The sequence below is a fragment of the Anopheles coustani genome, chromosome 3, assembly GCF_943734705.1.
Source record: "Anopheles coustani chromosome 3, idAnoCousDA_361_x.2, whole genome shotgun sequence".
NCBI classification, from domain to species: domain Eukaryota; kingdom Metazoa; phylum Arthropoda; class Insecta; order Diptera; family Culicidae; genus Anopheles; species Anopheles coustani.
In genome coordinates, this window is record NC_071288.1 from 79,730,980 (window position 1) to 79,757,295 (window position 26,316).

Consider the following 26,316-nt stretch of genomic DNA (forward strand, 5'->3'; position numbering starts at 1 on the left):
ATAAACTTGTTTGTTATCATATAAAATATAGCTGCACAAAGGATAAGCCCTCTCTTGACTTAATGATGGGTTGTTTCAAACTGTACGTAACAAGCGAAAATAAATTGGGAAAGCTCGACTAACCTAAAGTCAAAAAAAAACTCCAGAGAATCAACAGCTCAACTTCAGCAGCTTGGATGCATGAGTCTGCTTGGTATGTCGCGGTACAGTACTGACCGTTGGGTAAATGTTTTTAAAATGCCATGGTTATTTTTATATTCTATCTATAGATTAGTTAATTCAGTTCACAATTGTTTAGAGAATGTAAAAGCCTTACATAAAATGATGCAGAAAACTTCGTCTATCCGATAATTTAAAATAATCAAAAGTGTTCATCATAACGTAGGATAAAATAGAATAGAACAAAGCACTAGCAATAAAAATACTCGGCATAATTACAAGTACCAGTGATTAAAGCCACTCATTACGAAGTCGACACTAGCCTGTGTATTGCATCGGTGTGGAAGTGTACAGTAACAATTAAAATTGCAAAAACGAAGGATATTTTAATGTATGATAATTTAATTATACAAACATTATCTACTGCATGGGTTGCATTGACGAAGCTATGGTCAACTACACGAAATCGATTAATGTTCACATAAATTGGTTGCGGCTACAGCATGAACATGATCAAAGCAAACTTAATTGAGGTCACTTTTCTAAGAGTGGCTCATTTGAATTCTTGCACAAGCGAGGAACAGCTGAAAAAAAACAGGAACAGCTGAAAATGCCATAAACTACGTCTAGGTTGATATGTTTTATGGGTCCTCTGTTGCGACAGAATGATTGCTGAAGTGATTAAAAATACCAATTCATCATCTTTCGTTGTTGAACCTTCACACGATCAATGCTTTACCACACCCCGGTACAAGATCGACTACCGAAGACACACTCGAACAAGCTTGCAATGAATATTCATCGATATTTTCCCGTTTGAAATGGAGTATGAAATGAGCACAAGATGAACAGGTGAAAATTAACGTACATATTTCACTCGCGTGCGGCATTTTCAATTAGTCATGCGAATTTCCGTTTCTCGGAAAAGTGATGAAACATCGTTTAGTAGTTTGTGAACTTATCTTTACTATTGAGGATGGGAAGTCACGCAAAGCTTAGAATCTCCGTACAGACAGGATATCCCCAGCGATTGGAAATCTGGTTCACGATGGAACGAAAAATCGCACACTTCTAATGAACTACTACACAGGATGCCGTTTTCAACCGGACCCACATGCGTTTTAAACCTTTATCGGACCCTTTTTTGCATACACGTCTTCGCGAGATTTATCTGTGGGTTCATTACCTCGTCCATTTGGAAGCGGAGACAAGTGAAACCGCACCGCTTCCCATTGAGAAACCTGTTCGGTGGTTACGTTTGCTTCGATTTCGTCCAGTTCGGCAGGAAAAGCAAATCAGCTGATGTCATGTCGAAGAAATGTGGCAATAACCAGTCTCACCATGAAGCCACTGCATGCATGAAAGTATGCGAGTGTTTGTTGAATGGACGGATCGATGCAGTTGTCTTCTTGTCATCCTGTCAACGTCTAGTGGCTCGATCATTTTTCGGGAACTTGAAATGAAGCTCACTCTGGTTCATTTTCTCGTTCGATGAGGTGTCAGAGTGTTGAATCCGAAACAGCAGGGATGAAGAAAAGATCGATCGATTGTTTGAGAAAACGTTTTCGTTGAACCTTCTGCTAACGGTGTTTTGATAGATCGCTCACATGAAATACAACTGAAAACGAGTGGGATATATTTCCTTTTGCCAAAATGACAAGAAATTATTGCATTTTCTCTTTTATAATTGAGTTATTGAACCCACTTTAATTGGACGTCGATGAGGACCACACACCTGTTTTCCATTCGTCCATAATTGAATTGGTTAAACCCCTTCCGTGATGGACAATAATGAAATGGCCATCTGTGGTATGCAAGTGGAGTAACCTTATTTGGTGTTATCGTTGAGCGATAATTAAAACATGATTGCACGCGTCTGAAGATCACTGTCCATCCCCGCACAACACTCGCACCTTTTACGGATTGTTTGACCACGTGCCGATATCGTTCTGTTGTGGCTGGAAAATTCTCGACTAAACCGATCAGTGATATGGTACGAAGGGAAGAATATTCACTGTCGAGGCCTGTGGAAAATGATTCCGATCTGCTGCACCACATAAAGTATGGCATTTAATTAACATAGTTTGTCATCCTTTCCATATCGATAGAAGACACGCGCTCAACTGAGAATTTCCACCACACGAAAAGTGCACTTGCGGGAGCGTTTTATGCTGTTGAAGAATTTTCATCCATTTCTTGACGATCACTTCTTGCAGAAGCAGATTATCAGGTTGCGATTTCAATTAAACTTTAATTGAATTTCGATCACAAGATCGTTCGTGGTTTATCGATGGAATGTGAGCACATTTTTTAAGATCTTCACCAACCAGACGTGTTGGTTGCTTGGCCGTGTAAGTCGTGCATTATTGCAGTGACCTCCCACTTTTCGCAAGAAGCTATGTTTGTTCACTAGCCCACTACACGCACCGATGCCTGGCTGGACTGTCTTGGAAGGGATGAGTGATCGCGACTACAGAACGATCACTTGGGGTCCGCTACTTCATAGTGTTACGCTCGAGCTCACCAACTAGGCCTTACCCAATGTAAAACAAGCTGAATAAAAACGAAAGACGCAAAATTTATTTGAATTCAATTATTTCAATGGAGCAAGGACAAGCGTGGCATTTGAGTTCATGAAAAATTAAAATTTAGCACGACAGAATAGTCAGAAGCGGATCAATCCGTTCGGGGGCCCCAAGCGATTGGATAAACGGGGCCCTCCAGACATTTCCATTGCTCTAAATGTTTTCATACTTATGGCCAAAATTAATTAGACTTGTTTTTTACAACAGCAAGCAATCCTTTATATATATTTTCAGGATATAATCTCCAATGATTTTTGATAGATTTTTCTTTCGTGCTGTTAATTATGACCTCCACATCCTAAACCAACCAGACCTATTGGAAACTAATCATTTTGATATTTTTCTGCGATAAATTCCATGTTTTTCTCTTTTAAGTAAATGCAAATTTAGGTTACTGTTCACTGATGGTTTTTATGTGTGCTAAATCGCAATGGGGGTTTCTAAATTTCTCTTAAATTATCAAATCTTTTTATCAATTTTAACAGCGATGATGAAAACAATTTAAAAGGGTAACAATGGAGACTTTTGCTGGTGGGCCGTAAATTGAGAGCATTTTAAGTCAAACGGACAGTATTAGATGAGAAAGAAGGTTCATGAAAACATATAATAGCAAGGTTTTAGGTGAAAATTAACTATGGTTAAGCAATATCAAAAAAACAGCTGTACTAACTTTGATCAAAGTACACTTTATGTACAACTATACATATATGTATACCACTGCGAGAATAAATAAAATCGGTAGTTACTTTTGCGATCTGGAGGTTTCATCACGGGGCCCCCTTAAGCTCGGGGCCCCCCGCGGCCGCTCAGTCCGCTCATAGGTAGATCCGCCTCTGAGAATAGTTTCAATCAAACTTCTATCATAGATAAATTGTTTTTAGGCAAAAATTCTTAAACCTAAATGTTCGGTAAGTCGTAAACCTGAAAACGACTTGCGCATCTATTCTGACGCAGATAATTAGTATCGCAAATGAAACCTTAGCCGAGCGGACTGTAATCGATCCTCATACATTAATGTTGAGCTCCTGGGTGAGCTCCACGAGGTGAGCAGAAAAGCAACCATTCCGGTAAAACGGACATTTAACAAAAACATTAACGTCTTCCTCGAGCGTCCGTGTAACTGTCTTTCTGGAGTTTGATCCAAATTTTTCCCTTGGAGGAGGATCATTACACGACTTTGCAACGCCATACCGATTCACGATCGGGGTGATATCGGGGAGAAAATGAACCATCGAGCACAAGATATACCATTTACTCGATAATTGTTGCGCAATTAACTTCGTGCTGCACCGAAGGGATACAGTTGGACGGGTTTGAGTTGACGAGTCAACTTGGGCGACAATCGGAACGGTTTCAGTTATGCCAGCAATGTAGTTCCAGAGATGGAAAGGGTGAGCTTTAGCCGTGGAATTTAGTTTTGCTTCCGAAAGAAGTCGTCAAAGGGAAAAAAATGGCAACGATTGATATGATATAGAATTCTAAAAGAGACGCCCGAGGAGCTCTGCATTGGATGAATGGAGCGACTTCTTGCATTTCAATGAGTTGACGATGTTGATGGATCCTCTTTTTCAAGATATGATCAATTCCACGAGGAGTTCTCCATCTCATGCTCATGACTTTAATTAAAGGTTGTGAAGCTATGCTTAGTCCACATAATTAGTCGCTCCTAACTACGTTCTCGTGCTCCATCGAGCAATGAAGTTTGATTTCGAATCATCATCGCCTTCGTTACCGATACTCCTCAACCCATGTTGTCCCTCACACAACCACAAGAAGCGCAACCCCAATCCAAGCCTTCCATCCACAACTCCCGGCGGCGACCAGTTTTCCATCATCATCCTCCTCATAGAGACCGAAGCCTTTTTTATCAGCTCACGTTTATCATTGGAAAGTTATCGTAGACCCTAGAGTGGGCTCGGTCGCTCGGTCGGTCTCCTGGAGGCTATTTGGTGGCTGAACTGGCAACGTCGGTGCGAAAGCACCCAGAGTGGAAGGACACCTCCGGGATCAGGGGGCGTGCGGGTTATTATGGGAGTTGTTATTAAAATTCCATTTAAAAGCAGTTCCGCAAGGCACTTTACCAATGGCATTTGCACCGGGTCGCGCAAAGTCGAGCAATGCTCAGAGATATGGCTCGGCCTCGCATTCCTATAGGTAGGTAGGAATGCCAAGCTTTGTGACTCACATGCAACTATTTGCAAAATGTTAATGGATTCATTCAACTTTGTCATAGTCTAACAGTTCATTTTGCGTTTTGATCGTTGCTGTTGATTATATATTCCATATCAGTTTTCAGGAACTCAACACTCTGGTAAAATAATGAATTTAGCTTAGCTCTGAATCAGTTCTTCGGACGACACAGAAGCATCTTATTTCATGCCCCCGGCATCGACCTATAGTGTCGACCTGTGTCTTTTCTGATTCGGTTGCGGTTGTCCAATTAATCTTTCCGTTAGTTGGTTTTCCTTCCACTTCCTCCACTGATTCTCTAAAAGCGCATGATCTACGCTCACTGTTGTCGCTTCGGCCATTGAACACACCGAAACAAGTTTTCTAGAGTTGGTGGATTTTTTCTTTTCAGTTTGATCTCGTTTTCGACAGCGGCACTGAACTGGAATCCATCATCTCACTCTGGTGCCATGTTTGAATTAGCCGTTCATCAAAAGCTTATGGAAAGGAGCGTCCAAAGTGAACGGCTCTCGGTGGAATTCGGTAGATTGATGGACTCTGGCGTCCAGTGTTCGGTTAATATTCGTTCCAGTTTAACCCAGAGTGCCCGGTTTGTAGTAGAAATAATCGAGGGAAGAAAAAAGTCTGTCCAACATCGGCCGATAGAGTGTTGGAACGGTGGCAGATAGATTTTTTCATCCAACGAATCTTATGGAATGGCTTTTGGTGTTGCCTGTTCACTTTGGGCTGATTTTTCGTGTTGGTTTCCACCGACCGCAGCATAAACAATTTCCTTCACTGCTGCGCGAACATCGAACATTTGTATCACTTCGAACAAACGCAGGAACAAGGTTTATTGACGCTGCTTCCTGAAAGCTCCTCGCGTCGGTTCTGATAGGCAACGACGAACACCACGATAATTTCCTTCCGATCGGAATTTTTTCCCATTTTCACAGCTCTCACTTAATAACTTAATTGCCACTGCGCATCCGGATCCACATGCACCTCGAACCGTGTGAAACGGGGTGACGATCAATCGACGATCGACGGTTTGTGTCCGAGAAAGTTCCCGTCTTGCGGAAGCCTTCTTGGTTACAGGTTTTCTTCAACCGCTTTGTGAATGAAGATAATGAACGGAGAGAAGACAGAAGGAAAAACCAACACTTAACCACTGCCAGTCAACTTGGCCAGCTAGCGAGTCCGGCGCACCAGCGGAAAAGGCGTCGACCGCTTTCATCAAACACTGCATATTCACTAAAGTGCACCATGACACTCAGCTGCACCGTATGCTCTCGTTTTTCTTTTCATTTTCCCTACCCTCGGCCGGATCGGATCGGGATGCGACAAACTGCAGCATTCACTTCCACTTGCACGAATGGTTCAATTGTTCACTTGGTCTAGTGGGACTAGCTCGAGCTGTCCCACGAACCGAGCTAGGGGTAGGCGCGTGCACTTCGGCTGATCTCGTTTGTCTAGGCTGCGGGGAAAAGGGACGCTTCGGGTTTTCTCCTAGGTGTGCTCTAGTTCGCTCATAGTCCGATCGATCGCCTTTGCGCACCCATTTGCGCTCTCTCACGCGGGATGCTGGATTCCCACCATTAGGAGTTGGAGTCACCCATAAATGCCCCACTAGATCGCAACCCCACCAGAAGAGAGCCTTGAAGCCTTTGGAAGCCTATTTTCTATTTCATTCAATCACGAACACCCCAACAGAAGTCAAATCCTCTCTCAAAGAAGCTTAACGTCTCGTTGAGATCTCGTTGAAACTAGAGTAGCTTAGAGGAGTGCTCATGCGATCCTTCCAAAGGGTCGATGCCGTTAGGCCGTCGTGTCGGTTCAACGCGGAGCGTACTATAAACTTCTGGTCGTCGCGCTCAGCGTCAATGAACCGGTCGCTGAACGACCTCGAGGACTACGCCAATGCAAACCATCAGCTGATTCTCAACTTCCCCGCTACCCCCTGCTGGGGAGCACGTTTAAAGGTCCCAATAAACGACGGCACGCTTCGCGCGTGTGCGCAATGTATCGTTCGATCGTGTGCCATTCGGGGGGAACACGCGCCGTTACGGACAGCTGTAAAGGGTGGGGTTCTCTTTGAAAAATGCGATACGAGGTGGGGAAGAAAATGATTCCCGTTTAACGGCGTGAGAAAGGAGAGATAAGATGCCGAGAGCGAGCATTGGAGCTAAGCGTGGAATGTGTGCGTGTGTGTTTTTTGTTGGAGAAGGTAGAAGAGTGACAGACTGGGGTTCGTCGCTTGTAAAACGGTACGAAAGACTTCAACGACTTTAACGTTTTGTTAAAGCGGAAATGTTTACGCTAATGATATTTATTCATAAATGTATTTGTATGTTTGCAGGTTGATTAATTCGCTTTTATTTATGCTTATTCATGCTTATCTTTTTCTTAACTTTTGACGAATGAGTTCAATTTTGAAGGTCATCGCGAATGTTCCCATGTGTAGATTTGCACATTACAACAGGTTTTTGTACTTATTTTCACAACCTGTTAATCGAGAAACTGTGTTCGGTTATAAACCGCAGCTCGGGTCGTGTGTTCAAAGTCTTCGAGCATCATAAGTCGCCATAAATTAGCACCGTGAACCACGGACCGAAAACAACCCTCCCAGGGCACGTGCTCGTTGGCTCGGTGGTTCGTCGAAAGCGGGAATGCCGATCAAAGCCCGGTCGACCGGTGCAAAAATAGCGCACCACACACACATTTGAGTGTCCCCCATTGGAAAACAGAATTGGATGGAGTGGACATCGTGCGCTCATAAATTATATCACGCATGCCGTTTGCGGGACCAAAGAGTCTTCCGTGCGCTGCAACAATACTGCACGGAATGTGGCAATAAGCCGAGTAATGTGACACTGCCTGTTAGGAAAGATTAAATTAAAAGATCACGGCTTCTCTATTTGGTGATAAATTCGTTTCTTTAGTCCACACGCTCAGACGTTCTGCCTACGATCAAAAAAGGATTGTTTCATAAAGGAATTGGTAAACCACTCCATGAATGTATTTTGTTCTCCTTCAGATCCTTGCGCCCATAGAGTATGTACCGAATTCTTTTGGCGACAGGTTCATTCCCCGCCGTTATGCACTTCGGCGCTCGAGCCAGTTCGTAGAAGATAGTAAAATGGAAAACGTTACAGATCCGATCAAGATGGTACGTAATATCGGATTTTTCCGCCACGTGATTTTGTTTAACATTTCCACTTTGTTTCAGAAGGACGTGTGTGGATTCTGGAGGCATCACCACTACACGACCGTACTGAAGGAGCTCTTCGAGCTGGTTCCATTCCGTAACAAGATTCTCACGTTCCACGAGAAAACATGCCGGCGCGTGTCCAACCCGCTGGCGATCCGGACGAACCTGGAGTGGGTCACTCGACCGGCCCATCCGAACCGCCAGAAGCTGGACTGGAGCTGTAATCCGCGGCTGAAGCCGATGGCGTTCATTGAGGCCGTGCACGATCTGCCCAACATCAAGCGGCACTACCAGAAGATTATCGACTGGTCGAGCGGGGGCCAGATCGCTGCCATCTTCAATAAGAAGCTGGTGATCTGGGAGCCCAACACGGACGTGACGATCGGGCTGGGCTTTCAGCACGCGACCGCCATCGCGTTCAATCCGACCGGCGACCGGCTGGCGATCGCGATGTACTTCATGGACCGGGCGATCCTTGACATCCTGGAGGTCCGCAGCGAGCAGTTCGGGAAGCACGGCGTGGTGAAGATCGTCGAGGGTAGTGAGGTGCTCCTGACCTGCCTGACGTGGGACGGCAGCGGGCGGTACGTGGTGTGCGGGTTCGCGTGCGGAATGCTCTCGGTGGTGGACGTGCAGACGGGCAGTGGTGATGGCACGAACCACCGGTCCGTCGAGTACCCCGCCCACAACAGTCTGATTCTGATGATAAAGTTCTCCTGCGGGTTCAAGTACCTGGCCACGGGCGATTTGGACGGCGAGGTGTACATCTGGAGCTGGAGCGCGGGCCAGCTCGCGGTGATCAAGCACATGATCGCATCGTTCGTCTTCTTCGATTGGCACCCTTGGCGTGAGGACGAGATCGTTATCGGTGAGCCCGGGTGACCGTTTCAGGGGACGATCGCCAAGCGGTTCTCGCTATACAGGATGTTTTTATTTTATTAGCCGACAGCGAGCCGGTCCTGATTTCGCTGCATCACGTCCCGAGCCGCCAGGTGGTGTCGTACTATCGACGCGAGGAGCCCGATTGCATCGTGACGGCGCTTTCGTTCAATAAGGTTTCCGGCGAGCTGGTCGTGTGCTTCACGTACGCTGGTAGGTAGTAATTAAACGCCATTACGCGATGCGATCTCTCGATGCTGGCTGGCACACGGTGTTGGGTCCAAGAACGTTCACGTTCACGAATGGGATGTGTCCCGATGAGGTGTTAGTTGCAACGAGATACCACCGGAAAATTTGTATGAATTATTATCGAATTCGTTCAATCATCAGCCTTACATTCGAGCGTCGAAGAGCATGTTGCTGTCAGTCTTTGAGCGTAACTTGTATAAGGGGAACTTATATTTAAAAAACCACTTTCCTTTGTATAATCATGTATAATGACTTTGCGAGCGAAAAAAAAAACACACCACGTGTGGCATGCACTCGTATCTCTTCTTTCACGGAGTAAAAATCTCGGTTTCCAACGGGCAATGTAATAATACTAATAATCATGATCAGTGCGTCCCGGCGATGACTTTCCCTCCCGTAATTATTGATATTGATACGGGAAACGCTAACAACATTTGTTAGCAAAACCACGTCTAGTACAGGCGATTGTAAGCGATAGAAAATGCTTGCATCGTAGTGTGGTGTGTGGTCATTTCATCGGGAGGTCGCGGTAAGATCGCAGGAAATAGTTTTCTGTGCGCTCGACATACATTTTTAATGATACAAATTTAATAAATTCGCTCACAATGAGGGAAAAGGCAATGTATCGAATAGGAGAGAGTGAAGAGAGAGAGCTTAGAGTTGTACCGTATGATCCATTTTCTTACCGTTCTTTGCAGACGACGATAAGCAGCCCGAAATAGTCGTGCTGGCCTCGCTGGATCGCGTGGTTGATGTGTTGCGCAATCACGAAGAATCCATAGTGCATCTACTCTGGAGTCCCGATGGAAAGCAGCTCGGTACGTTTAAGGGAAGCAGGCTCCATGTAGAGGATCGCTCTGTTGATAATCTCTTTTCAACGACTCTCCCCGCAGCGAGCATCGGCCATGACGAAACGCTTACGATCTGGAACTTCTTCGGAAGCCCCCCAAACGGCAACACAAGGGGCAAGAACAGGAAGCGCAAGCTGCAACACGATCCACCGGCAGGGACTAGCTCGGGCTTGCGGGACGTGGCACGGATTCAGTGCAACCGTAACAAAGAAGCCACCTATCGGGATCTGGCCTCCAGTTTCCTTTTCAAGCCGATGCGCTAGCCCTTGCCTCGCTTGCAATCCTTCCTAACCGCGGGTCACCACCCAGATCCACAGGTAATTAAATTAAAGACATGAATAATTGCCATGGATCAGGCTCTCGGAATGAAAACAACCATTTCACCCACACTTTCCAGGTTCCGGAAGATAAGAGAACATGGGCCGCCTGGAGTCGGCCTGGGGAAAAGCAAATGAATGCAATCCGCTGTGCGGTAAACGGATCGTTCGTTCGATATTGATATTACCCTTGTGTGTTTAATGGTTGTAAATTTGGTGTACATCATTATATTTTCGTTTTGTTTTTTGTTGCGATGCTTTTTATAATATTTCTATTTAAGGTGAGAAGAGTGTAGCCAAAGTGTTGGAAAGTCAAAGTGCAATATCTTTTACCGATGCCGATCGTATGCTAAGGAATGTGTGATTAAAGTTTTCTTGACTGGATGAAAGGTTGACAGACTGGTAAATATTTATCTTCATTTTATTTAAACCCAGTTAAGTTAGTACAGCACAAACAGCGAGAAACGTTAACTAACTTATAGTCCTCGTGTATCCAGTGAATAAGTAGTAAATATCATATCTATTTCCCAAAACTTATGCGCAACGACAGAAGAACCCCCCGGAAAGGCTAATATTACCGATGACCTTTCCATTGAAATATTTTAAACACTTTCCGCATAGGCCGTCACATACTTTTCCGTGTAAACCTGCGCACAGTCAGCAACACCTCAGCAGTGTAGCGTTTCGAAATCAGTGCACTTTGTTCACCTGACAGCATACGCCAAACGATCTGCCACCAAACGAGCTACCAATCCGCGGGACCTACCCCGTAATCAATTAGTAAAACTTCTAAGCCTGTCAGCCTTAATCCAAACTGCAGTCATATTGCAACGGCATTAGTGGCACGACGTGGACGCTCCCGTATACGGACCCAACCTTCGAAAAACGGACGTTCCTATGAACACAAATCTGGCACTGTAGAACGAATGCGATTAAACGAAGGGAAAGCGTTGTGCTGCAAAATTTAAAATGGCGAGTTAAGTCGCCGGGCTTTGGAAGTCGAAAGCGGTATGTAACGGGGTGGGTAGGACTTTTTAAACTGGGCGCTGTCTCATTATCGTCGGTCGAGAGACGCTCTTTCGGAATGCTACCGCAGGCTTAGAGAGGTTTGAGTTTTCCATATTACATTGTCAGCTAAACCTTAAGATATAATAAGATGATCACAGTAATAGTATAGAAGAAAATTTAAGAGCATCTAATTTTCTCAAGTAATGAATGTCAACGGGTTTAACAAACATAACCAAATCGTGACGTTCCGATAAAAGCTAACGGTTTCACCAAGACGCACAAAGGAATACTCGGCAAACCAAATCTTAATCCGATGCGGTGCGTGTTCCGATGCTATAAAACTGCCCCAGATTCGCCATGGCAAAAGTTCCGAGAATGGCCGGTAATGATCGCTATCGCGTCGATCGTCTTCGTCACGGTTACTATTTATTAGTTGTTGAAATGCAATCCATCGATCGCATAACAGGTTTGCCGATCGCGTTCGATTCGGTGCACGTAGACTTGCTTTCGTTCTGACCGACACGATCTTCGCTCCGGATATCTCATATGGACGATGGGTTTGAAGATCGGACTACCGTATCGCTGAACCGCATCTCGATCGGCTGGCCGATTGAGGTTCTCGCTGTATCGGCTCAATTTGGTTTCTTTCGATCCTGTAATGGCTTCCCCTTCTTTTGCGGCAGCTCGGTTTGCTACCATTACGTATTTCTCGATCGTTGGATGACTCGGACGATAAGTTGGTAGGTGCTCTCGTGACTGAAATTTCATCTTGATTGATTTAGATTGAGCCATCACGAGTCGACGAAAGTGAGGCAGTAAATCTTGGCATGTTCTAGAATCTAGATATTAAGTTCGACAAGACTACCAATAACACCGAGTCGGTGATTCTCTACTTTTTTCAATCGTGAGTTTGTTGAGGTTTTATTGAAAGTGTAGTGAGTGCATTGAAACCTTTTATTTACTTTATATTTTAGTGAAACTTTCGCTGAGATAACCGAAATTTGAAACTCTCTACGGACAGTTGAGATGTAATTCCAGCGTCGTGCGCTTGTTGCAGGTGGAAGATATACTTCGCGAACGTCCTGGTAGTTGCTTAGAAAACAATGTTCCTGCCGCCCACACGCTTGCATCATTGTGCAGGTCACGACGTTGACCCACCGCATTTTAACGCGCGTCCACTCATTGCACATCACATTACACCCAGCACTCGGCGTGGACTTAGTGGTAGTTGCACCCGGTACTCGCAGCTTTGATGTCCGCTGGTGTTTTTTTTAAATGCCTCCCATGTCTTGCGAAGCCATAGTTGAATGAAATTTCACTTAACGTCCCTTCCGCATTGCGCCCGTCGATCGGGCACGGGTGCATTTTGAATGGGAATTGCATGCGATTACTTTTCATGCTCGATTCCGTCCGTTGGTTTGGAGGGCTTGAACCCATCGAGGAAAGGGAATGGTATGCGGATGTTTGATTTTGTTTAAACTTTTAACGGAACACTCTCTATGCACTGATCCAACTGCAGATATCGAACGGTTGTCGGAGGAAAAGATGTTCATTTAACCTTTGGCGCGAACGTTGCGCGATCGGTTCCACGTGCACCTGGCACTTTGGCAATTCAATTAAGGTGTAGTGCTTTATTGCCTGTTTCCTTATGCCACGAACATCAATAAACCAAAATGTTGGGTAATTTGGCTACGGTTCCAAAGGGACCGAACTTGATTAAATCTAGTGCATAAAACTAAAGTGGAAAGGATATATCGTACGTTGGGTTTGACGTTCGGCCACGTAAATCAAAATCCGTGTAGTAAACTATTTAAAGAATAAATTTTTATGTATCTCAATTCATTTTCATCGTCTACAATCACGATGTTTTGCAGCAATATAGAAAAATTCAATCTGCTGTACTTTCGATGTCCGATTACAAATCACAATCAAGTCTCAAGCAAGTCGGGAGCATAAGTGAATTAAGGTCATCTAATCACGAGCACATTAAGGCAGGGGAGATTAAGGACAGTTAAGTTGAAGAAAAAGATCCCTGCACACTTGACGAGATCACGATGCAGTTTTCAAATTATCAACACCTTTTTCTGCCCGCGAATCGTGACTGGGACTTTCTGAGTTATTGAAATAGAACCGATACGGGGGATGCCTGTCTTCAACCGTCCGGTACGGTGGTGGGTGCGCTATAAATATTGTGTTAACACCAGTAGCAGTGGAGAAGTGGAACGATCAGAGCTCGTTGAAGCTTTGCGTTAGCAAATGACTGGACAAAAATGCATTCAACACTTGTATGCGGTGGTAAAACACGGAGCCTGTTTAAGAAGGCATAGAGAAAGAGAGACAGAGAGAGAGGGAATAGCTTCCGTGGAAGATAAAATTGACAGAGAAGGCTTGTCAGTGCCATCCCAAAGCGTTGGTCAAGATCGGGAATGTTCCAACATGTGCTAATGGGTCATCATGACATGTTTTCCGATGAAAGGTGTCCGTTAGGTTTCCACTGTTGACTTTCATTCAGACTAAAACGCGTTTCCTTTCATACACTTCTTCCTTCACACCAGATCTTCATATGGTAGAACGTCAATCGTTTCCCCAACGGTTTCTGAAGGAGCTCCCGATTGATTGATTGAACTTTATGAGTCCCATTGAGGATGGTTATGGTTTATTAGACAACTTTGACGTGGGATGTCCTTGTGTGGTGGGCCGTAATTAATTTAGCACAAATCACTTGTCATGTCTGCATAACCGTACATCGGTGGGGAACGTTACCATGTAAGGCATAGAAATGCCTGTTTTCTAGTTAAAAAAATGGAAGGTATTTCAATGGTCAATTGCACAGCAGCACAGTTATAATTTGTTTCCATGTATAGATCAATATCCAATGTTGTAATTTAACCAAATTTACCTTTTCTCACATTATTTATTCTTGTCAATCAAAAAGAATAATAATGTTTGATAGAAAAACACGTTTCTTGGTGTACTTGTTTTTTTGTACTTTTTCAAGGAGACAATCATTGCGATAACAAGCATGAGATACAGCTTTGATTTGTTATCTACAAAAAACCTTTATTGTTACCCAACAAGTTTCATGAATTGAATAGACTAATCTCTAGTCTCTCAATGTCTCCATTCGTGTCATTTTAGGTTAAATCTTTTTCACGCATACAAAACCGTTGAAAGATTGTGTCACGATACAAAAGGAAAGCAACATTGGGACCATGTTGGAACAAATGACCCGGTATAAATCATTGCCTTTCGATCGATCTGTTCGACCGTTCCGTCAGATATGCCTTCGTTCGAGTTTGTTGTTGCCTATGAACACGCAAGACATTTTGCATGCGAGGCCCCATATATTCCACCCTGCTTTTCCTCATGGCAATGCGCTTTAGGTCGGAACAGGACAATTAAGACATTAAACAAACACTACAGGGAACAGAGGAAAAAACGCTATGGTATAGTCGTTGGCTTGCTTTCACGTCATTGCGTGCTGAGGATACGGCGTTAAGTGGAATTTGATTGATAAAGATCCTCAGGCGAGATATATTCCAAGGAGCTGTCTAGTTAGGGCGTGCAAAAAATCTGATACACTTGATACCTTTAAGCAGCTGTCAAATGATGTCGATGGATAAAAATGATAGAGCGATGTTGTTGTGGTCGATCAAAAACTTAATTGCAAACCAACAATTAAACAAGTATAAATCAAACCATGTGTGATATTCGGCGAAGGATTTTCTAACCAATCGATTGATCAGCAAACCGTAGAAAGGTAATCAATAATACTAACGGGGCCACCTAAAGCTACCGTGATGACCAGCTCAAACATTGTATAGAAATATATGACACTCCCAACGTGTCAAGTGGGACACCGTGGGCGTAAGAAAACGTAAATCAAGATTTGCCCAGACTTCAAAATACTGCAACATTGTTAGTGCATGGCTTTTCCGATTGCATTCAGCGCTCATAGCGAACTCATATTTCCCAATGGCCGCGCACCCTTATGTCCCATGTTAGTCCACTGCATCATGCAAGAGATTATCATGCTGTCATATCATAGTCATAAGTAGCGCGATAATTGCGGTCTAGCCGGTAATAATAATAATGAACCGTAGTGGTCCTGCTAACTTGTCACAAAAGGCACCTCCATCTCCAACATCGTCGAGCGGTTTGGTTTTATCTGACCACAACGAGCTTTAGTGGGGACTATGTTTCTTCTCTGAAATGTAAAATGCCAAAGGGGTGTTGGATTATATTTCACGTGTGGTTTTTACTGACTGTCTGTGCTCATATTTGCTTAATGTGGATGGCATGTAGTATATCAACCGATCGGGTGGATAAATGGTTTGTGGTTTCTTTCCAACACCAACTTAAACCCTTTGGTGTTGAAGTTCGCTTCTTTTTGCTCCATGATTTGGGTTGATTTAAAGCTTGCGTTGCGTGAATATTAAAAGCGATGGAGCTTAAAGGGTATGCTACTAAGTCACATGAAGCAACGCTCTAATGATGATGACAAGCATTACGCTTTGCTACCAAAGTCGCAAAGATCATTCAATTATCGATGATGATTGATCAACTGAACGTTCAGAAATCGTGATTGATTGAGATATTAAACCATACGTTCGATGTTTGCTCGTGTTGAAAAACCCCTCGATCATTTACCGACTTATGCGTTTGATGCTTTGTCGCCATTATTGAGTTTTGCAACGGCTTAAAGTGAACTCGGAGTGAATTGTTGCGATTCCTTGAAACAAAAACTGCATCAGTGGAGTTTTGCATTTCTTCCCTCATTTCCAGAATCGCGTCCAATCATCGTTATGGGTCTTGATGTCTCTTTTCAGGAGCGATCATCCTACGATTTTTCCTTCTAATGGAGTTAGCTCAGAGCTGAGCGCTTTCGAACACCTCCTGCCTTCGCTCGTGGCCGACATTCTTGTAGACGGATCGCTTAGCAAATATTTTATCAGCGGAACAATTTTATTGCTTGATCCGCCGAGCGTTTTTCCTCGTCCCATACTTTAGACTCTGGAGAAACCTGGGGCGCAATAAATCTCCCGACCCGTGCGCCAATTCCCCAGAGCCTCCATCGGTTTCTTACCTCAGGGAAAGATAGGATCGACATGGGGGGAATTTTCATCCCAACAAGGCTCTCCGAGGAACCTGTGCGTTTGAATAAGGTCGTATGAGTCAAACCGAGGACCTGAACTATTTGGGTTTTGTATCTTTTTCTTTCGCCTCTTTTCCACACAGCACGAGCCGAGGCGGTCGGGAGTAGTACAAACATAGTAGAATTGGACCATAAATAACACTTAACTTTAATACGGTGCAACTGAACGGTGTGGCGTGCAATAAATCATGCATTATATTAATGTGCGTTTTCTTTTTCACTTAATTGTGGATATTATCGGAATATTACTTCCTCCACGCTGCGTCGGGTTCGTTCCGTTGCATTGGAATCTGTTTCGGGGAGCCGTTTCGGACGATTAAGGATGGTGTGCGTCGGCGAGTGTGGTCAGTTCCACCCGGAGAACCTGTATGTAGCCGTAAATCCTTTGAAGTCTGCAGCAAACCCGGGTTGGTCCGCAATAATCACGTATCAGGGATTCGGGGACATATTATTATGGATGTCTCGTTTTGTGCAATGCGTTCCGTAAGGTGCAACAGAGGAACATTGTGACTTGGTGGGTTGTCTTCAGAGAGTCGAAGGAATAGCGACAGGTTGTACAGTCGCCCAGTTTTCCGAGACCTGAGGCTATTGAGGCGCCTCGGCTTGAGGATCACGAGATAATTATCACTTCATCCGAGGCTCGGAGGAAGTGATGCGGAGGTGGCATGGTGGAATGTTTAGGCGATGTATCTTTAAATAATTAACACGTTATTACCTAATATGGCTCGTTTGGACTTCAGCAATTCCCACGACGACCATCGACGCGAAGGGTGAAGAATTCGTGATGGAATGCCGATCGAACAACGTGTCCAGGAATCTGGTTTTCGCAACAATCTATGTCGTTGACACTTTTGCGGAGAAAATCTGAATATTTTGCCTCACTGATAAACCTCAAGAAATGCTTGGATGAAAGAAATATTTGCTGGCAAATTGTTCTACGACGCGATTATACAACAATTAAGGCATTAACGGTATTTTAAGCCTAAGAAACCAAAGCACCCACAATAACCGATAATAGAAGCAATCTTCATAAACAAATGAATATTTGATACACTTTGCTTACGTATATACTTAATCTATTATGCACGTTGGCTGCATCGCCATCCAAGGAAATTTCAATAACGATCGTTGATGATGAATTTGCTTCGACAGGGACTTATAGATAGTTCTTATGCTTTTGTTTTTGCCGAAAATTAATTGTCGGTCCCTTTGAAACCATGAGCCGGTCAGAAACTGAGTCTCATCGAAAGGTAATTAAATATGACAAGCTGTGAGAAAATCCACTTGTGTCTGTAACATTGTATGATTCTCTTTGCGTACTTTTCCTCTAACGCACCTCCGATCGATTACGACCATTGGCTGCGCCATGTCCCTCGGGTTTCCAGATAGTGTTCACACAGTCAAATGATATTTACGTCGTCGAGTAACCATTTTAAAGCATGTCGCATGGGAACATTCAGCTTAAAATGCATGTCCGTGCAGGGCTCAAAAGCGTCACCGGGACACCGATTAATTAAAGCTGGTTCCATACAATGTTGTAGGCTTCGTCTGCAGACTGGTGTTGATGTCCGGTGAAATGTGCTGTAGCCCGGGCCGGTGTGTATGTACCTTGATTGCGTTAATCATCACTTGAATTAACTTCCCGAGCAGCACTAGGCGTCTGGTTCGCTTCCGAGGGTTTCGATAAAAACCTGATGCTTCGATGTTGCCGGTAGCAATACTCTTGATTTCTGCACCCAATCGAATCATTCGAGCTTCCTTTCGCTGATACCCGCGGTCGTCTACACCTTCGTCGTCGTGAATCCCCGGCGGCGGTTGTAATCGAAGAAACGATGAGTACGACTCCTTATCCCACGGCAGAAACGATCGATATTGGAGTGTTCCCGTGGTTCCTTATCTCTCTTGCTAACGCCTTTTTCCTTGACTTCTTGTCGGAATCGCATATTTAATCAATGCCATTGATTAATAATGACAATTAAACACTATCCGCCCATTTTGCTTCCAAATGAACCCCTCGAAACATGTTCGATTGTGTACTGTTTCTTCTGCCCTCGGGAGCTCAAACTCACTGCAAAAATGACTTAAACGGTTCGGTGCGCTGTTGTCCCCACTCCCAATCGGATTCACAATTTTTCAGCAAACGACAATCATTCCCAAGAGCCTCCGGGGAAGAGCCACATAATATATGGAGCCTACCTCGACTGTGGCGCACCTCGTCGGTCTCTGGATGGAAGCAGAACATGCCGGCTGCCGCGGAAGCTGTTGTTGCAATTAGTAAGGATCGAAACCACGAACCACGAAGCCGGAGGGGAGTGGGTAAAAGTAATCGGCGGTTTGTGTAACAATAAAACACAGCAGCACAATGTTGAAAGCAATAGCTTGCTCAACGCCGAAGCCGCCTCTGGGGTTGGACGCTGATCGGAGATACGGCTTGTAAGCCAAAAGCGAGTGACTTCCAAGCGATGATACGATCGACTCGTCCGGAGCAACTGGATGAGCACGCGCGGGCTTTGATTTTATCGGCAAACTGAAGAGGGTCGGGGATGTCTTGAGCACTAACTCCAACATCGGCAACTACCGAAGAGGGAGCGGTTATGGTCCCAAGTCGATCTTGAGGGCGTGCAGGAGAGACGGCAAACATGGATGACAATATCTGATTCCCGGGGAGGAACGAGGAAAAGGCGGTCGAGATCCAGATCGAGGGCAAAATGGAAATCAATGTTTCCCGTTCGGTGTCAGTACGCTCAATAACAATGAAAATGAAGGCTAATTGAAGCTTGCGTTTAATTTGTGCAACATGCAATTAATGCGATCGGCTGACACTTCAATGCAATCTCTCGGAAGGAATGTCTCTGTCACGGCGACGAGCCAACAGCGGGTGCCATGCGTTGCGTGTGCTTTTTGCTTGCAGGCTCAGCTGTTTTCATTCATATTAATTTCTTGAATGAGTTTGTTACGCTTGCTTGATTGCGACATGAGAAACTGAGGTTTTTTTGCCTTTACGCAAATTTACAAAATATTACCTTTATCCAATTCTAGAAATGAAATGAAATTCACTTCGAGTGGAGAGTCAAGGCTTGATTTGAACATCTTATTGAGTTATGCTGCTCACTACAGAACAATTTCTGTTGGTTCAGTTTCCGCATTTTAGCCGCCAGATATCCTATAATTTGGTGGAACCGAGCAACAACGATCGCGGTGATTATACCGTTCGGCCCTCGAGCGTCCGCAAAGTGTTTGCATTGAGTGGCAAAGCGGCTTCTTCCAACGTGCTGGCATTCGAAACGATTGAATCAATCTCCACTGCATCGGCGCAAACCCCCTTTAAGCTGGTGCCCGTTTGAAAACGTATCTCATTAACGAGCTTTCAACAGCCGCGGGGACAGCACGTACCCTGGAACAAGCCTAAGTTAAATTATTATTTTCCAATTTTCAACAGCCCCGATAGCGCCATCCTAGTTGGTCATGGAAATGGGACCGTTCTATGGGGGATGCTTATTTTGACTTCTGCCTCTTCTTAATAGAATGCAGAGAAGACAAAGAAAAATGGGAGGTGTTTAATTTTACCTGGAGAAATAAGATCAGACCCTCGAGGGATTTTGGGTGGCTTGCTTTTTGGGAGCAGTCCAACCGAAGAGTGTGACAGATAGCTAATCAAGCGTAAAACGGACTGACGGTTTGACAAATTACAATTAACCTACAAATGCGATATGCGTTGAACATGTTTTGCTGGTTTAAAAACTGTTCTGGATGTTTTAAAGCATATAACGCAAGATAAAAATGAAATAACCAACAATTTAAATATATCATTGAAACGAAATTATTGAATGAGGAGTTAATATTTAGGCTTCAAATAACAAAACAATATTATTTGGCATTTGTTTTTTGACAAACAATGATCTAACGTTTCTGTTGGATCATTTTGATCTGGTACAACTTTTGATCGCTTAACCATCATGTTTTATCTTATGCTTTTTTTGTTTATTTATTGTACTTATTCGGCAATATAAAAAATCATATATGTTTGCCTGTGATCTTCAAATATATTTATGTGAAGAATATGTATTAACTTTACAAATTTGAACTATAAGATGAGAAAAATTTTACTATGAACTGTATACATCGCTTGAACTATTTTCTTCTCTTTAAAGTTTGCATTGTACGTGTAATGAGAGAAACGATCACCAATTTCAATAGTAGCCCTCAAATGAGTACAAGGTTTAGCTCGCCAAAGTAAACATGACTCTGATTGTATGTTTTTCCTATAAATAGCGTGACGTGGCTCATTTTGACACGATCATCTCAGCGCAGAACCATACCAAGGATCTTACAAATAACTTCCGTTGCGCGGAAATAACGAGGAACAAGTTTTATGGAGTACCGAACAGCTGTTTTATCGAGCTATCAATAATATTTTTCTTGCCATTTCCCCTCCACGCAGGATCATGCCACCCCGTTGCCTTTTCATTGGAATAGGGATCGGCGCAACTCTAGACCCGATGCAGATGACTTACGTACAGTGAGAACTTAATTCCGCCTCGTGGGCCGATACAATGTTGCAGCAATGTTTGGATCGAATTAGCTCCTGCGCTCGTAGCGTACCGCACGACTACCCTTCGGAATTGGATATTTATTGCCTTTTTATCTCGTTGATCCACTTCCCCAGCTACGTTTTCATCAGAGTTTGCTGGCATCAAGCTTGTCGAATACACCGTGGGCCTGGCTCGTCTGCAGGCCGAGTTAAACTTGTCCAGAAGGATAAGAGCCTCCGCCTTTCGGTCTAATATGGAGAGAATGGTAAGCCGTTACCTTTAATGCCTCATCAAGCCATTGACACTAACAAAATACAAGCCCGACGGCGCATGGAGTTTGGCTAGGGAACCACCGGAGCATCTAGTCGAGCCGTCTAGCCGAAGTGCTCGTTTACGACCGGTGTTATGGTGTGTTAAGGTGTGAAGCACCGATTCAGGCTCAGGGAGGATGCGGCGTCACCGTCGTAAAACTACTGCTCTATAAATTTCCATCCAATTTGCGTGGCGTTGTCGCCCGGCCTGGAGGATCACAAGTCATAAAAGATGGAAATTGTTTTTCTAAGACGTTTCTACAGCAGCATGACTGACTTGGCCGGAGGACTTTGAACTGGAGTTTCAGCGCTTTGGTGGCCAAAGAGAAAAGTTTTTCGGCGTCTCAACACTCATGCAGCACATCTAAAAGCCCACGACATGTTGATAAACGATGTACATCGGGGCAGCACTTTACCGAGAACAATTACACCATCATAAATATTCATTGCTGTCATTTAATTGAATTTGGAACATAAAAACAGCTTTGCATAATTTATTGCACCTACCACGAAGATCGTCGCCCCAGTTTCTCTTTCTCCTTTCCTCTGCAGCATTCTATTTATGCTGGTGGTTTATGAGCACGAGCCATGAAACCGATCGACGGAGGGTTTTTGTTCTTTCGCTGGTAAACGAAAATGATCTCCTTCCATCCCTTACCAACAGGTATTTGCAGGTCCACGGCAATGAACATTAAAAAAGCCAGCCGCATGATCCATAAAGCGCACGACGTGGTCGAAGAATTATGTCTTTTGGAATACCGATACATGGCGAATCCAATACCGAGCAAACAACAGGCCTCGACCTGATGGAAGGGCTTATGTGGTGGTGCAGTTAAGTTGGTGTACGATGTTGGTAATATTTCGGAAATATTTTAATTGGAAATGGTAAAGAATCTTAAAACTAACACCATAATATTAGGATAACTTTGCCATCAAACGAAAAGCTCACTAGTTCAAAGTTTTTGATGGGTTTTATCCTTCATAGAAAAGAAACATGCATGTTTAAATGCATCCATTGGCTGTCGGTATCTCCCACAATGGATCACAGTAGACACGAACGTAACTTGTGCACGTGCCTCCTTGGATCGTGGCAGTCCTTCTCAACATGCCGCGCAGAACGAAGCAACCGTTGAGTTTCGCGTCGACTTGTACTCTTCCAGTTTTCGTGAATGTTTTAGGTCTGTATCATTACATGTTTCCGCGCGTGCCCTTTTGCGAGTTGTAGTGGCGGACTGTTCAAGAAAAAAGACAACCGCCTTCGAGCACCTCGGTCCGAACGGGTGACAATCGCGTGTAAGAGGTCAGCAACATCGTGTCATCGTGCCGAAAGAGCTACCGACGGAACGTGTATTCCGTCGTGGAGGAAAAAATGGAGAAACCCGATGCTACCCGTTTGGTAAGTTGGATTAATTTAGTTTATTGAAACCCCGATAAATTCAACATAATCGCTCTAATGGACAAGTGAATTACATTGAATTTTGTAGTGCAATTAAATTATTTTTGTGTGCATCATATGGATTAAAAAATTATATGATAACACACAGATTGATTGAATCTTAAGAAATTTATGAAAGCCAAACGACCATTATGATTAATAAAACTCTGCAAAATTGATAGACTCACTCGCCCTGCATCAGTTACACATAAACCTTTTCGTCTATTCGCTTTAGTATTTTCCTCATCAGCATCCAAAAAAGTCAGTGTAATACGCGAAAATTTCATCGCTAGCTCGCGGCTAAACAGCCAAGAAACAGTTCCGCGATAAATCTTTTTGTGCCTTCTTAGATCTGAACCAATACAATACGCCGTGCTTCTTCTAGTGTCAAAAGACATTTCTACATCGTGACGTGGTTCCTGATACTAAATCCGTTTTGCCTGGCAAAGCCCGGAGCATCAATGAATATCTAACTATTCACGCTTCTGTAGGCAGGAGTTAATGCTAACAAACGTTTTCCAGCTACCGAGGTGCTCTAACTCGCCGAAAAGTGTTTGACGATTTTGCAATTTCATTTCGCTCGATCATGATTAGTATGGCTCGCTTCGTGTCGGAGAGGAGGGTTGTTTTAACTTAGGAAGGTTAATTTCCTTCAGCACGAGCCAAGGGTTGCGGCTCGAGTTCGTGCAATGTTTTGTGCACGCCTCGAATCGCGCTGGAATAGGAGCAAAGTTTCAATTAATTTAATTTAGAGCTGCACAAATCATGTAATGCAACGCTATCTAGATCAAACCATCTTTGGGAAATTGAATTATGCAGTCTAATGCTGTTTTCCATTTTTCAAGTTTGATGCAGGCGCTTTGTTCTACGGTTGAGTATAGAGTTTCAATTACTGGCTAATCCCAATTCAATGTTTGTAATATTTAAGTTGTTAGACAAATGTCGGCAAGAACATGTTTATACTTTTTCGAACCACAGTTTTCTTGAATACTTAATGCTGGTTGAATGGCGAATCACAGAACACTTGTTACTGATCAAAACAATTAATGTTTATTACCTTGCTTTAGTATAATCAGCCTCATCAACTCAAAAGCAGCGATAATCTCGAGTGTGACGTGAAAAGACTTAATTAAAACTAAGCATCTCGCAAAGACTGTAGGTCGCCAAGAGATTCAACTCGGATGGTTCGTACTCCAATTCCAATTTGTCTCAACCCCGGGAACCACCAGATCAACGACGGTCACTCACGGAACGCGAATCTTTGTTTTCCGTAAACATATCGTCGTTCACGACCCTCGGGATCGACTCGCGTTGGCAAATATTTATGGACCCTGTCCACGCACTTGATCTAAGTGATGCACTCGCATTGGCCTCTCGCGTCCGGGTGAAATGCTCGCCATTTCTGCAACAACCCGAACCAACGGATCGGTGTCTCCGATGGCAGTGGTAAGCGGTGCATGTGCAGTGGAAATTATGCGATATGCAATGCGCTCGCTACTCCCCATAATCGCTCGCGAGGACGCCGATCGTGAAGGACAATTTATGTTTTTCCTTCTCGTCATCTCCAGCTGTTTTTTCGAAGCGGGATCTCGTGTGGTGCTAACACGAAGGCATTGCGTTCGCATCGCGCCGGTCTAAGGGCAGTGGAAGAGCTACAAAATGACACCCCGTGGCAGAGTTCACGTGTTTTGCGCTTAATTCTTCTTTGTGCGCTGGTTGGAATGCTCGCGTTGCCGTCATCCTCTGCTGCTCCCATCTTCGACCATCGCCGTAGGCGCGATCCCGATCAAATTACCGGCCAAACTACTTTTGCTCATCATCATCACTTCCGCGAGGGTCCGTTTATCTTTAAACCGGTACTCGAAGACGAAGTGAAAAGGGTCGCGAGCGAGGGTCTGAGCGTTATATTATTTGTTGTATCGGGAGTTTTGAAAAACACTTCCAACCGGGGCAGATTCCTATTCCGCTACTACCTGCTGGTGCTGCGTGGCCATATCCCGGTTTGCGGTTGGTTCCCCTGGCTCATGTGGCATGACTGATATCAGTTTATTCCCTAACAAGTGCCATCAATATGGAACATTCCGAAGCCAAGAACCGGTTCGTCGGTACGGGCGCCCCATAAGTCATGCGGGCCGCAAGCTGTGAAAACATTTTGCCTGACAAAAGTGCGAATGAGTTGATCCCAACAGGTGAAAGCTAATGAATTATTTTGGAAGCGTTAAATATCCGAGAGAACAAATTGTAATTTAACACTCTTTCTTTCTTTACCCTTTTGCTTCTGCTGCTGGCCATGGCTTTCGCTGGGTTGGGAAGATGGCGAAAGTGAATAATTACTTCACTATCTCGGTATCTGGTGCGAAAGATGCTGTCTTTTCGAAGCAATCCTTTGGCGATGGTTTATCGGTAGCCTGTTGACTTACCATCAGAGTAGGGCATGAAGTGTTGGAGTACGCCATAACCGATTCCGACGGAGAAGGAGACAAAAGAGGCGAACAGGATTTAAATCCGAAGGCTTTATCGCGCGCTTATCGGATGATAAATTTTCAAACAGGACGCAGCTACTGTCTTGGTTTCACGCGCTGTTTCATGCGCTGTCGGTGCCAGGGCGCACACGTACGAGTCGAACCATTGGTGGTTAACCTTCAGATGGCGCAGATGGGAAGCGATAGTGCTTGACGTTGATATGTTGAAATAATTAAGAATGGTAGCGATAATTCCAACACACATTTGCCACTAGCTTTTTTGTTTTCTAGTCAATTACAACTAACATGTTCACCTTATCATGAGCTTTTGATTTGTTTAAATTATCTTTTACAAAACAAATTTTCCTAGTTTTGTTATGAAGTTTGCATTAAGGACTTCTCCATTTGTTTAAAGACAATTTTTATCAATTATATCAGCCATTTTTCCATGACGACCAACAAACAAGAAAAAATGCATAACCTTAAGCGACTTTTATTGATCCTGTTGCAAAAGTATGGATTGTTTCCCTAGCTTGGATTCTTTTATCGTTCGCTTACAGACCAAGTAACCCATTCAATGAAAGCTTCGATCTTACGCTGAATGTACCGATGATAAACTAACAGTGGCGTCTCGTGAGAAAATGAGATGGTTGTGCACCTTCAAAAAAAGTCATACCTTCTAAGGTAACCATATAACGGGGTTTATTAGAACCAGTACGACACGACACACGAGGAAGAATTTGGTCAGGATGTTCAGTGGTCAGGATGTTCTGCAATCTTTAATTGCTACTAATAGAATCTACCTGAAAAACGAGTTGCTGATGAAACGAGAGAGATGAAACAGCTCATCTACGATGTCCTGCTCAATGTTTATGTATACATTGACTGGTAATTTCACGCTAAATAGAACAATTGCATGAAAAATCTTTCGATTGAAATTGTGTGCACCAGCAGTATTGCCCAGTACAGCGTGCCTGCTTAGACATTTTTCAA

General features: G+C 44.0%; 1 protein-coding gene across 1 annotated transcript in view; it reads left to right on the top strand.

The window, feature by feature from the left end:
* The window catches only part of LOC131261075 (protein cortex-like), a 36,967-nt gene extending 26,019 nt beyond the window's left edge, over nt 1-10,948 (top strand). Inside the window, exons 2-7 of the mRNA XM_058262977.1 lie at nt 7,951-8,082; nt 8,143-8,992; nt 9,067-9,216; nt 9,951-10,070; nt 10,146-10,420; nt 10,501-10,948. Coding sequence (XP_058118960.1) covers nt 7,951-8,082; nt 8,143-8,992; nt 9,067-9,216; nt 9,951-10,070; nt 10,146-10,366 — 1,473 coding nt within the window. The 3' untranslated portion in view covers nt 10,367-10,420; nt 10,501-10,948. The remainder of the gene's footprint in view (nt 1-7,950; nt 8,083-8,142; nt 8,993-9,066; nt 9,217-9,950; nt 10,071-10,145; nt 10,421-10,500) is intronic.
* The last annotated feature ends 15,368 nt before the right edge of the window (nt 10,949-26,316 follow it).